Consider the following 13,536-nt stretch of genomic DNA (forward strand, 5'->3'; position numbering starts at 1 on the left):
TTCCAAACATCGACTGGGACTGCCATAGTGTTAAAGGTTTAGATGGAGAGGAATTTCTTAAGTGTGTACAAGACAATTTTCTGATTCAGTATGTGGATGTACCTACTAGAGAAGGTGCAAAACTTGACCTACTCTTGGGAAATAAGGCAGGGCAGGTGACTGAGGTGTCAGTGGGGGAGCACTTTGGGCCCCAGCGACCATAATTCTATTCATTTTAAAATAGTGATGGAAAAAGATAGGTCAGATCCAAAAGTTGAAGTTCAAATTGGAGAAAGGCCAATTTTGACAGTATTAGGCAAGAACTTTCGAAAGCTGATTGGAGGCAGATGTTCGCAGGTAAAGGGATGGCTGGAAAATAGGAAGCCTTCAGAAATGAGATAACAAGAATCCAGAGAAAGTATATTCCTGTCAGGGTGAAAGGGAAGGCTGGTAGTATAGGGAATGCTGGATGACTAAAGAAATTGAGGATTTGGTTAAGAAAAAGAAGGAAGCAGATGTCAGGTATAGACAGGATAGATTGAGTGAACCCTTAGAACAGTATAAAGAAAGTAGGAGTATACTTAAGAGGGAAATCAGAAGGGCAAAATGGGGACATGAGACAGCTTTGGCAAATAGAATTAAGGAGAATCCAAAGGGTTTTTACAAATATATTAAGGACAAAAGGGTAACTAAGGAGAGAATAGGGCCTCTCAAAGGCGGCCTTTGTGTGGAGCCACAGAAAATGGGCGGGATACTAAATGAATATTATGCATCAGTTTTTACTGTGGCAAAGGAAGATATGGAAGATATAAACTGTAGGGAAATAGATGGTGACATCTTGCAAAATGTCCAGATTACAGAGGAGGAAATGCTGGATGCCTTGAAACAATTAAGGCTGGATAAATCCCCAGGACCTGATCAGGTATACCCGAGAACTCTGTGGGAATCTACAGAAGTGATTGCTGGGCCTCTTGCTGAGATATTTGTATCATCGATAGTCACAGGTGAGGTTCTGGAAGACTGGAGGTTGGCAAACATAGTGCCACTGTTTAAGAAGGGTGGTAAAGACAAGCCAGGGAACTATAGACCTGTGAACCTGACCTCGGTGGTGGACAAGTTTTTGGAGGGAATCCCGAGGGACAGGATGTACATGTATTTGGAAAGGCAATGACTGATTCGGGATAGTCAACGTGGCTTTGTGCGTGGGAAATCATGTCTCACAAACTTGATTGAGTTTTTTGAAGAAGTAACAAAGAAGATTGATGAGGGCAGAGCAGTAGATGTGATCTATATCGACTTCACTAAAGCATTCGACAAGGTTCCCCATGGGAGACTGATTAGTAAGGTTAGATCTCATGGAATACAGGGAGAACTAGCCACTTGGATACAGAACTGGCTCAAAGGTAGAAGACAGAGGGTGGTGTTGGAGGGTTGTTTTTCAGACTGGAGGCCTGTGACCAGTGGAGTGCCACAAGGATCGGTGCTGGGCCCTCTACGTTTTGTCATTTGGATGCGAGCATAACAGGTACAGTTAGTAAGTTTGCAGGTGACACCAAAATTGGAGGTGTAGTGGACAGCAAAGAGTGTTACCTCAGATTACAACAGGATCTCGACCAGATGGGCCAATGAGCTGAGAAGTGGCAGATGGAGTTTAATTCAGATAAATGCGAGGTGCTGCATTTTGGGAAAGCAAATCTTGGCAGGACTTATACACTTAATGGTAAGGTCCTAGGGAGTGTTGCTGAACAAATAGACCTTGGAGTGCAGGTTCATAGCTCCTTGAAAGTGGAGTCGTAGGTAGATAGGCATTTGGTATGCTTTCCTTTATTGGTCAGAGTATTGAGTACAGGAGTTGGGAGGTCTTGCTGTGGCTGTACAGGACATTGGTTGGGCCACTGTTGGAATATTGCGTGCAATTATGGTCTCCTTCGTATTGGAAAAATGTTGTGAAACTTGAAAAGGTTCAGAAAAGATTTACAAGGATGTTGCCAGGGTTGGAGGATCTGAGCTACGGGGAGGGGCTGAACAGAACAGGCTGGGGCTGTTTTCCCTGGAGCGTCAGAGGCTGAGGGTTGACCTTATAGAGGCTTACAAAATTATGAGGGGCATAGATAGGATAAATAGACAAAGTCTTTCCCCTGGGGTCGGGGACTCCAGAACTACAGGGCATAAGTTTAGGGTGAGAGGGGAAAGATATAAAGGAGACCTCAGGGGCAACTTTTTCACGCAGAGGATGGTACATGTATGGAATGAGCTGCCAGAGGATGTGGTGGAGGCTTGTACAATTGCAACATTTAAGAGGCATTTGGATGGGTATATGAATAGGAAGGGTTTGGAGGGATATGGGCCAGGTGCTGGCAGGTGGAACTAAATTGGGTTGGACCGAAGGGTCTGTTTCCATGCTGTACATCTCTATGACTCTATAAGTCCTGCTAAGATTTGCTTTTCTAAAATGCAGCACCTCGCATTTATCTAATGGGTGAAGGCTTCAAGCCCTAAAATAATTGAACGTGATATTGAGTCCAGAAAGCTATGTAGCTCCAAACAGAAAATGAGGTGCTGTTCTTCTAGCTGCACAGGATCCCTGCAGGAAGCCTGTGACAGGGATATTGGCCAGGGAACAAGGTGGTGTGTTGAAATAGCAACTGGAAGCTCAGGGTGTTTTTGGTTTTGCAAACAGAAAGTAGGTGCTCTGCAAAACAGTCACCCAGTCTATGCTTTGTTTTCCCAACGCAGAGACTATGTTGTGAGCAGCGAATGTAGTAGATTAGATTGAGTGAAGTTCAAGTGCTGCTTCACCTGGAATGTATGTTTGGGGCCTGTGAAGGGAGGAAGTAAGCAAGCAGGTGTTATACCTTCTACAGAAGTAACATCTCTGAACAGGTTGAATTTAAAAAAAAACCTAAATATCTTGGACATGCAGCTTGGGCCTCCTATGTAACAGTTATATTGGCCCTATCTGCTTCATAACATGTCTGAAATACCTTAGGGCAGCAGCTGGACCAGAAAAACGTTTATCAAGTCAAGCCTGTCTTACCATTCATCTAGAGTCTCACAGCTTGCATCACAGACGTTTTGGAATATTGATTTATTTTGTCTGCAGCAGTCCATGTTTGGGAAGGTGACCTGCCTGTCATTGAAGGAACTGGAAGCAGAGGGTTGCAACGAATATCTAGAAATATAAAACACTGTAGGAGACATTTCACGCATTGCGCCTGTGCTTGGGCTAATCAATTAGCTCTATACCTTAAGCAATGAACAGGAAAAAGGATAGCGTGTGTTGCTGGAAAAGCACAACAAGTCAGGCCGCATCCGAGGAGCAGGAAAATCGACGTTCGGACTGTTCCTCAGATGCTGCCTGACATGCTGTGCTTTTCCAGCAACACACTCTCAACTCTAACCTACAGCATCTGCAGACCTCATTGTCTCCTCAGAAACAGGATAGTCCTACTCTCCACCATCATGTCCACCAACATCTCCAGCATGGCCAAATTGTGGGATGAAAGTCTTTTTAGGATTGTGTACTCCATAATAATGGTGAAGCAATGAAGTGTTAATGGCAATTCCTGGTTTGCAGTGTCTGAAGTGCTGTGAAACTAATGTTTAAATATGGTGTCAGTGGAATGGACGTCATAAAATTGTGGCAATGGTGAGCATTTGTGCCAATCCTACTACACAGCTCCATGAGAAGGCATTAAAAGAGGCCAGTTGTGTAATTACTAAAGTGAAGAGCAAAGGATTGCAAGAGAAAAGTCAACATTGGCATGTCAGATTTGCTGCAATGAACCTCATTCAGGAAAATATTCAAAATAGGAAGATTTAATCCTAATATCTTCATATTATGAGCTAGTTTTTTCATATACCATCTTCTGCCTCAGTCTTTGTAATTGTTAGCTTTTCTTTACTGTTTCTCAAAGTCTGCTAAAACCTCTGACATAGCATTATCTTTTAAGATTTATTCAATAGTTCATACCATCACTGACTTCCTTATTTAGCCATGATTCATGCATTCTTTTCAAAGAGCCTTTCTCTCGATGGGATAAATCATTTTGAAGAAAGGTCTGTACTACAAATCTACATTTCAAGCTCACTATAGTTGGTTCTATCTGGCTGCTAAAGTTACCTTTATTTAGTTTTAAAACAGTAGTCTTGCACCCACATTTCATCCTCTCAAACTGAACAAGAAATTCTATCATATTGTGATCACTGCCACCTACAGTCCCCTGGGAACATGACTGTAAGGTCAGCTGCTTCCTTTACAATCAATAACAAGTGTGAATACTGCAGACATTGTCCTACCAGCTATGATTGCTTGCATTCCCCAAGGATTGGATAAGCACATGAATAAGAAATATTTGGAGGGTTACAGGCCCAAACACACACAAGTGGGACTAGTTTAGTTTGGGATTATAATTAGCATGGAATTGTTGGACAGAATGGTCTGTTTCTGTGCTGTATGACACTATAACTCTGGCTTGCATTTTTCTTTATCATGTGTGTATAGATGTCTCAGCAAAGACTGGCTCTCTCTAACTGAGCAGTTATCAAGTGAAGTGGTATTCCGAGTTTAGGCACCTAGAAATTGAAACTACTGTCATTGCTCAATATAGTGAGAATGACACAAGTTATATCAATGGCTTATTAACTTCAAACACTGGGCTGGAATATAAAGACACTCGAAGAGCAGGGAGCCAGGCATTGCCGTGGGGATGGTTTAAAATCAGAAGCATAACAGAAGCACCATTTCTAGTGCATAGTCCCTGCTCCCACTGTATTTTTCCAAGTGAGTGTGGAGGTATTGGAACATTTGAAGATTTCTTCCCACTATCTCTGATATTTATATCTGATATCAGTGATAAGAGAGGCCGGTGTATGACAAGTGTAAACCTAGGCAGCGCTTAATGCTTGGGCTGGTTGCTGGGCAAATAATGGGGTACCACCTTTATAGACATCCTGTGCCCATCAGACATCCATCTGAAGGTCTTTCCAAACCATATTTAGAGCTAAGAGCAGCAAGGACGGGACATGAAAAGTCCTTAGTTGGTAGGATTAGGGAAAACCCAAAGGCTTTCTATAGGTATGTCAGGAATAAAAGAATGACTAGGGTAGGAATAGGTCCAGTCAAGGATAGCAGTGGGAAGTTGCATGTGGCGGCTGAAGAGATTGGGAAGACACTGAATGAATACTTTTCGTCAGTATTCACTCAGGAACAGGACATTATTGCTGATGTGAATACTGAGTCACAATTAATTAGAATGGATGGCTTTGAGGTATGTAGGGAAGAGGTGTTGGAAATTCTAGAAAGGGTGAAAATAGATAAGTCGCCTGGGCCTGATGGCATTTATCCTAGGATTTTCTGAGAAGCAAGGGAGGAGATTTCAGAGCCATTGGCCTTGATTTTTATGTCCTCGTTGTCTACAGGAATAGTGGCAGAAGACTGGAGGATAGCAAACGTGGTTCCCTTGTTCAAGAAGGGGAGTAGGGATAACCCTAATAACTATAGACAGTTGAGCCTCACTTCTGTTGTGGGCAAAGTCTTAGAGAGAATTATAAGGGATAGGATTTATGAACATCTGGATAGGAATAATGTGATCAAGGATAGTCAGCATGGTTTTGTGAAGGGCAGATCGTGCCTCACAAAGCTTATTGAATTCTTTGAGAAGGTGACTAAGGAGGTGGACGAGGGTAAAGCGGTAGATGTGGTGTATATGGATTTTAGTAAGGCATTTGATAAGGTTCCCCATGGTAGGCTACTGCAAAGAAATACAGAGGTGTGGCATTGAGGGTGAGTTGGAGGTTTGGATTAGCAATTGGCTGGCTGGAAGAAGACAGAGGGTAGTAGTTGATGGTAAAGGTTCATCTTGGAGTGCAGTTACTAGCGGTGTTCCGCAAGGATCTGTTTTGGGACCATTGCTATTTGTCATTTTTATAAATGACCTGGAGGAGGGCTAGAAGGTTGGATGAGCAAGTTTGCGGATGATACGAAAGTCGGTGGAGTTGTTGACAGTGAGGGAAGGATGTGGCACGTTACAGCGGGATATAGATAAGCTGCAGAGTTGGGCAGAAAGGTGGCAAATGGAGTTCAATGTGGGTAAGTGTGAGGTGATTCACTTTGGTATTAGTAACAAAAAGATGGGGTACTGGGCTAATAGTCGGATACTTGGTAGTGTGGATGAGCAGAGGGATCTTGGTGTCCATGTACACAGATCTCTGAAAGTTGCCACCCAGGTAAATAGTGCGATGAAGAAGGCATATGACGTACTGGCTTTTATTGGTAGAGGAATTGAGTTCCGGAGTCCGAAGGTCATGTTGCAGTTGTATAAGCCTCTGGTGCGGCCGCATCTGGAGTATTGTGTGCAGTTTTGGTCGCCATACTATAGGAAGGATGTGGAGGCACCGGAACGGTTGCAGAAGAGGTTTACCAGGATGTTGCCTGGTATGGTAGGAAGATTGTATGAGGAAAGGCTGAGGCACTTGGGGTTGTTTTCATTGGAGAAAAGGTGGTTTGGGGTGACTTGATAGAGGTGTACAAGATGATTAGGGGTTTAGATAGGGTTGACCATGAGAGCCTTTTTCCATGTATGGAGTCAGCTATTATGAGGGGGCATAGCTTTAAATTAAAGGGTGGTAGGTATAGGACAGATGTTAGGGGTAGATTCTTTACTCATCGAGTCATGAGTTCATGGAATGCCCTGCCAGTAGCAGTGGTGGACTCTCCCTCTTTATGGGTATTTAAACGGGCATTGGATAGGCATATGGAGGATAGTGGGCTAGTGTAGGTTAGGTGGGCTTGGATCGGTGCAACATCGAGGGCCAAAGGGCCTGTAATGCGCTGTATTGTTCTATATTTCTCTCCCCTATTTTGTTTTACCCCCACCCTTAAGCACCACTGCTGCACCGTGACAGCTTGGATCCAGCAGTACATCCCTCACCCACCTGACTTATTTTCACATTCAGTCCAGTCTAGTGATGAGTAGCATTGGACATTAGCTGTAGTTGCAATGACTAACTCTGCTGGTGGTATTGCTTGGGCTCAGAGAGCTTCCAGTCAGTGTGAGACAGCCAAGCATGGCCAGGCTTATCCTGACCAAATGTGCCAGCCCTCCCAATAAGCCTTCAGCCTCTACCCCTACTCCTCAAATCAAATTGATTAGCTTTTAAATTTCTGTTTCACACTTCACACATACTGTGATAATTTTCAACATTTTCCATTTTTATCTTATACTAAAATAATTACTATTGGAGCTATTCTATCTTCTATGAAATATTAAAGTATCGGAAAGCCTACCTTGTGGCTCTAATTTTGGAAATGGCTTTAAAATTCCAACAATTTTTAGTAGCAGGTATACAAAACCCATAACAAATGCAGTCCAAATCATCACAACACAAAGTGCAAGGCAATTATATTCAATAGCCTGCAATAAAAGACAATGAACAATTCTTAAAAAGACCTTGAGCATGATTTCAATAGACCACCTGATAACTTTCAGTTGTTATTTCAATTAAGTCAATGATATTCAAATACCCAATAGTTCACAAATATAAAATATACATGTTATGTCATGCTAATTCTAAAATGCAGCCATTCTGGAAAGAAATTGAAGTGATACAGAGCAGCTGAATCAATTGAAAGGAAGGTCCTACAGTGGTGGAAGTCTCTGTGTTGTGTTGGACAATCTAAATTATTTTTCAGATAGCCTTTGCATTGCTATTCACACAGAAAACAGTATTAAATGTTTTTAGTTTCACTGCATACACTATCACAGTAAATATTAGGTTTCTTTCAAAATAATCAAACAAAAATCCTCTTGCTGGGTAAACATGTTGACATCAAAGCAAAGGTCTGATCTGAAATATGATTGATGTGTTCTTTATATCATCTATGCAAAGAACTTTGTAGATATTCTCAGTGTGATTTCTGACCTTCATTGTCAAGTCTTAGATAACAAATATCCAAATTTAAATTTCATACATTATACGTTTCAAAATAATGTCTCTATATCAGCATATTGAATGTATAGAATTTGCAACATTAAAGTAATCTACTCAGCCAAACAATTATATGCCCGTATTTATGTTTCATACAAGCTTTTCCAATTTAATTTCTAACCATCTCTAGACAAAATCCATTCTTGATTTACTCGTGACTCTTTTATATTTACAGCTTTTACTTTTGATCTGCCTTTCAAGTGGAAATGTTTTCTTCACATTAAATCGAACAACCCTCTTCAAAATTTCAGGAATTTCTGCCCGGTCAGCCATCAGTTCTCTTTATTCACTGCATACTAACATTTCTTTGTTTCTCAAGAATGGGGCCCAGCTTGTTCAATCTTTCCAGATAATTGTAGCCTGTCAGTTCTGGTAGTTTTCATCATGGCCAATGAATATGACAATGCTTCTTTGAGTACACACAGATGCAATTTATACTTACACAGGATCTTATCTCCAAAACGTTTGTCAATTAACTCCCTATTTTCTATCTTGAATATCTTCTTACCATTGTTAATAATTTCTTTTCATGTTCTGGTCCACCTTGTTGGTCTCTGCTTTGTGGAGACCAGACAAAGAGGTACAAATGTGGGGTGTAATTATGGAGGGGGCACCCCACGTGCCTATGGGAAACCAACCAAAGGTGGTTCCAACCCTTCCTTCCTGATCTTTCACCAAGTTTGATGAGAGACAACCTTCCTACTTTCACCCACCTTCCACTGCCCAGCATGTTGTTTTTAAATTAATCTATGGATTGTGGATGTCTCTGCCTGGGCCAGCAATTATTACCAATTGGTAATTGTTCTGAGAGATGGTGTTGTGATGCTTTCTTGAACTGATGCAGTCCTTGGGTTGTAAGGACACAGATGTGCTATTAGGAAGGGTGTTAAAGGATTTTGACCTAGTGACAGTGGGAGAAATAACAAGATAGTCCTTAGTCAGAATGGTATGTGGTTGCAAGGTGATGTTACAGGTGGTGATGCTCCCATGTCTTTTCTGCAGTGGAAGTCAAAGGTTTGGGAAGTGCTCTTGGAGGAGCCTTACTTCAATGCATCTTCAGTATACACTGCTGCTGCTGTGTATGAGTGGTGGAGTGAGTGAAGTTTAAAGGTAATGGATTGAATGCCAATGAAGCAGGTTGCTTTGTCCTGGATAGTGTCAATCTTCTTGAGTGTTGTCACAGCTTCACTCATCCAGCCAAATGGAGAATACTCCATCACATTCTGGATATGTATCCTTTGGATGGTACATATGCACTCAGGAGACAGGTGAGTTTCTTGACACAGAATTCCTGTCTTCTGTCCTGCTCTTGTAGTCAACATATTTATCTGGTGGTTCTGTTTCAGTTTCCCATCAATATAACCTTCAGGATGCTGGTAGTAGCTGATTGAACAATGGTAGTTTGTATAGTGTAAATGTTACTTTCCATTTCTCATCCCAAGCTATTGTCCAGATCTTGCTGTGTCTGGACATGGACTGCTTTAATATCTGAGGAGTTGTGAATGGTTCTGAATGTTGTGCAATCATGAGTGAACATCCCCACTTCTGACCTGTGATGGAGAGAAGGTCAGTGATGAAGAAGATAAAGATGGTTAGGCCAAGAGCATTACCCAGAGGAACCCTTGAAGTGGCTCATGAGGCTGAGATAACTGTTGTCAGCAACAAGAACAATTTGTTTTTGTGCTAGGTATTATTTCAACCAGGAGAGCTTTCTCACTGATTTTTAGATTAGATTACTTACAGTGTGGAAACAGGCCCTTCGGCCCAACAAGTCCACACCGCCCCGCCGAAGCATACCCACCCATACCCCTACATCTACCCCTTACCTAACACTACGGGCAATTTAGCATGGCCAATTCACCTGACCTGCACATCTTTGGACTGTGGGAGGAAACCGGAGCACCCGGAGGAAACCCACGCAGACACGGGGAGAACGTGCAAACTCCACACAGTCAGTTGCCTGAGGCGGGAATTGAACCCGGGTCTCCGGCGCTGTGAGGCAGCAGTGCTAACCACTGTGCCACCGTGCCACCCATTTTCTAGGGCTTCTTGATGTTCAAGAGTTTCACTTTAACCTCATCTCTGGAATTCAGCTTATTTGTTGATGTTTGGAGCATGAGAAGATTGTTCTTTTGCTGATTAACAAGACTAGAATTATAAAATGATAATTGGCTCGATTTTTATATACAGAACATTCTTGGGCATTCTTCCACATTGCCAAGTATATGCCATTGTTGTCGCTATGCTGGAACAAGTTGGCAAGAGAATGACTAGTTCTGTAGCAAAAGTCTTTTGTACTAATGCTGGAATGTTGTTGAGGTCCACAGCCTTTGCAGTATCCACGACTGTTAGCCAGCTCTTGATATTATTTGGAATGAACCAAATTGATTGAAGGGTGGCATTTATGATGCTGGGGTTCAGAAGGAGGTCAAGATGAATTATTCATTCACCAGTTCTGGCTGAAGATGGATGCAAATACTTCAGCCCTTTCTTTTTGCACTTGTCTTTTGAATCCCAACATGTAGGACAAATATATTTGTGGAACCTCCGCCTCCTGTTAGTTGTTTGATTGTCCAGTACCATTCATGACCAGATGTAGCCAAGACTGCAAAGATTAGATCTGACCCATTGACTGTGGGATCACTTAGTTCCATTACATAATACTTCCACGGTTTGTATGCAAGTGGTCCTGTGTTGTAGCTTTACCAGGTTGACACACCAATTTTAACAGATGCCTGGGACTGCTCCTGACATGCCCTCTTGCACTCTTCACTGAATCAAAGTTGATCTCCTGGCTTAAATGTATTGGTAGAGCAGGTGGAATATATCAGGCCATGAGGTTACAGATCATGGCTGAATATTATTCTGCTGCTAATGTTCCTGATTGAAGGGTTCTGTCCTGAAATGTAGACTCTGTTTTGTTCTACAGATGCTGAGTGACCTGCTGAGTAGTTCCAGCTGTACTTTCTTTCACGACAGAATTAAAGATGCTGATAACATGCAACAATTTGGACAACAATTAATCATTTTTGTCATAACAAAATTTGTTTTCTCAGTCTTATAAACCATACAGCAAGGTATTAATTCATTAATTTAGAATTTCAATCACTCGAGTATTCTGTTTGATAATTAAAAGTATGTCATGATATTTTATAATCGTTAGAGAGCTTTATCTTACCACAGCTTGTCCTTGATTATTTCTCTGGTCTATAAATAATCCAGCAAACATCAAGCCCAATGAACCTCCACTCAGGTAAACTAAAACAAAATAAATAAACGTGATTTATTGGCAATCGTTATCCTATACTTACACTTTTCATTTCATATATCATTTTATCAAATATTTTTTAACAAAAAGAAATATAAATTCTGTGATTAGAATTACAAACATGCCTATATATTGTGAATGTTGGATTCTCCATAACAGTTATAGCTTTTATCACATTTCAATGCAGTTCAAGTCCACAAAGCACTCAGTATCAAATGTTGGAGTTTTAATTGAACATGATTTTGAAAATTGATGGGAGTGGGTGAAAAAGGGAGTTCTATTTCTTTAAAATGTGAAATGTAGGCAAAAATTAATCATAACTGTCATTTACAGTTTAAATTATAACTTTTATCCAGTGTTAACATAGATATTTTCCTGGAATGTTATTACACACCTCTTGAGCAGGTGAGACTTGAATCCAATCCTGCTGGTTCAGAGGTGCAACTCAACCACTATATTAGAAGCACCTTAAGTAGTAAAATACAAATTCACTGTTTTACAGCAACTGGAGTTAGCTAATTAAGTAAACCAGTGGAAATTGCTTATGTAGGGGTGAAACTCTAGTTTCAGAGGAAATGATTAGAGGGATCTCAGTGCAACATACCACTGAGTGCAATTCTGAACACAGTCCTTGCAATCGGGTGAGTAAGGAAGTTGCACGAAGAAGGCAAAGGAGGTGCTTCTTTGCTTTTCAAATAGAAAATTAAACCATTCAATGGGAGGGAGGCAGAAAGCAGACAACTACAAGCCAGTTAATATCTGTCATGGGGAGGGCATTAGAATTGAATATTAATTATATTATAGCAGGTTCAAGGGAATTGAGAAAAATGAACATGGTTTGTAAAAGGCAATCAAACATGTTTAATCAATTTGACCAATTTATAAAAGAGTACTGTACTGTGGATAAAGGGAAAACCAATGTACTGTACTTAAATTTTCAGAAAGCATTTGATAAGACCACATTTAAGGTTATTTGCATAACTCTGGATTCTAGAAATCTAAAACAAACAAACAGAAATTATTGGAGAAATTCAGCAGATCCGGCACTTTCTATACACAGAAAACTGTATTAAAACTGTGTCTAGTGGCCCTCCTGTCAATGTTGTTTTCTCATCAGAGGCTGGTGGGCCAACTGAGTTTCTCCAGCCACAGTATTCAGAGTAGATGTAAATGGGTAATATTTTTGATTGGCAGAATGTAATAAGTGATTTGTCACAGGGATCAGTGCTGGAGCTTCAAAATTTTAATAATCTATATCAATGAACTCCGAGAGCTTAGATAGAGTGATTAACCAAGGTCTTTTTGTAAGGGTCAGGGAGTCCAAATCTACAGGCCATAGGGTAAAGTGAGAGGAGAAATATTTATAAAGGACCTGAGGGTAACTTTTTCATGCAGAGGGTGGTATATGTATGGAACAAGCTGTCAGAGACAGTGGTAGTGGCAGATACAGTTACACACTCAGGTGCATATGTGACCAGTTCAAACGAGCCTCGGGGGCCAAGGTCAACCGAGGCAAGAGCGAGGCCATGCTCTTCCGGAACTGGGTCGACCAATCCTCCACCCCCTTCACCATCAGGACGGACCACCTGAAGGTGCTGGGTATTTGGTTCGGAGGGGCTGGGGCATGCGCCAAGTCTTGGGGGTTGCGTATCAAGAAGGTGAGGCAGAAACTGGGCAGATGGAAGCTATGGTCACTCTCCATCGCTGGTAAAAACCTAGTCATCAGGTATGAGGCACTGTCAGTATTGTTATATGTGGCACAGGTCTGGCCTATTCCCAGAACCTGTGCCATCGCAGTCACCCGGACCATCTTCCATTTTATATGGAGATCAAAGATGGACCGGGTTCGAAGGGACTCGATTTATAAAGATCTGGGCAACGGGGGAAAAAGCACACCCAATGCCACCCTCACCCTGATGGCCACCTTTGTGTGTGGCTGCATCAAGCTGTGTGTGGATCCCCGGTACGCAAACACTACGTACTGTCACTACGTACTGAGATTCTACTTCTCCCTGGTGTTACGAAGGATGGGCCTGGCCTCGCTGCCGCAGAATGCTCCAAGTAGTTGGACCATTCCGTAACACCCGTCCTTCGTGGAGAGATTTACGAAGAAAACCACCTTTCACCACAAGTCCATCAGGAAGTGGTCAGCACGTAGTGTCCTTGAGACCCTTCGGGAAAAGGAGAGGGTGGATCTTGTCGAGCAGTTTCCTGGGCAGAATGCCTCATCGGCTCTGCCTGTGACATCCTTTATGCATGCCCGGACTCTCTGCCACACCGCACGCTGCTCTCGAAGTGGC

At 41.9% G+C, this 13,536-nt stretch overlaps 1 protein-coding gene across 1 annotated transcript in view; it reads right to left on the minus strand.

The window, feature by feature from the left end:
* The window catches only part of LOC140492197 (putative ammonium transporter 1), a 128,796-nt gene that overhangs the window by 41,614 nt on the left and 73,646 nt on the right, over positions 1–13,536 (minus strand). The window contains exon 7 of the mRNA XM_072591073.1: positions 11,147–11,226. Within this exon, the coding sequence (XP_072447174.1) occupies positions 11,147–11,226 (80 nt within the window). The remainder of the gene's footprint in view (positions 1–11,146; positions 11,227–13,536) is intronic.

The sequence above is a fragment of the Chiloscyllium punctatum genome, chromosome 20, assembly GCF_047496795.1.
Source record: "Chiloscyllium punctatum isolate Juve2018m chromosome 20, sChiPun1.3, whole genome shotgun sequence".
NCBI classification, from domain to species: domain Eukaryota; kingdom Metazoa; phylum Chordata; class Chondrichthyes; order Orectolobiformes; family Hemiscylliidae; genus Chiloscyllium; species Chiloscyllium punctatum.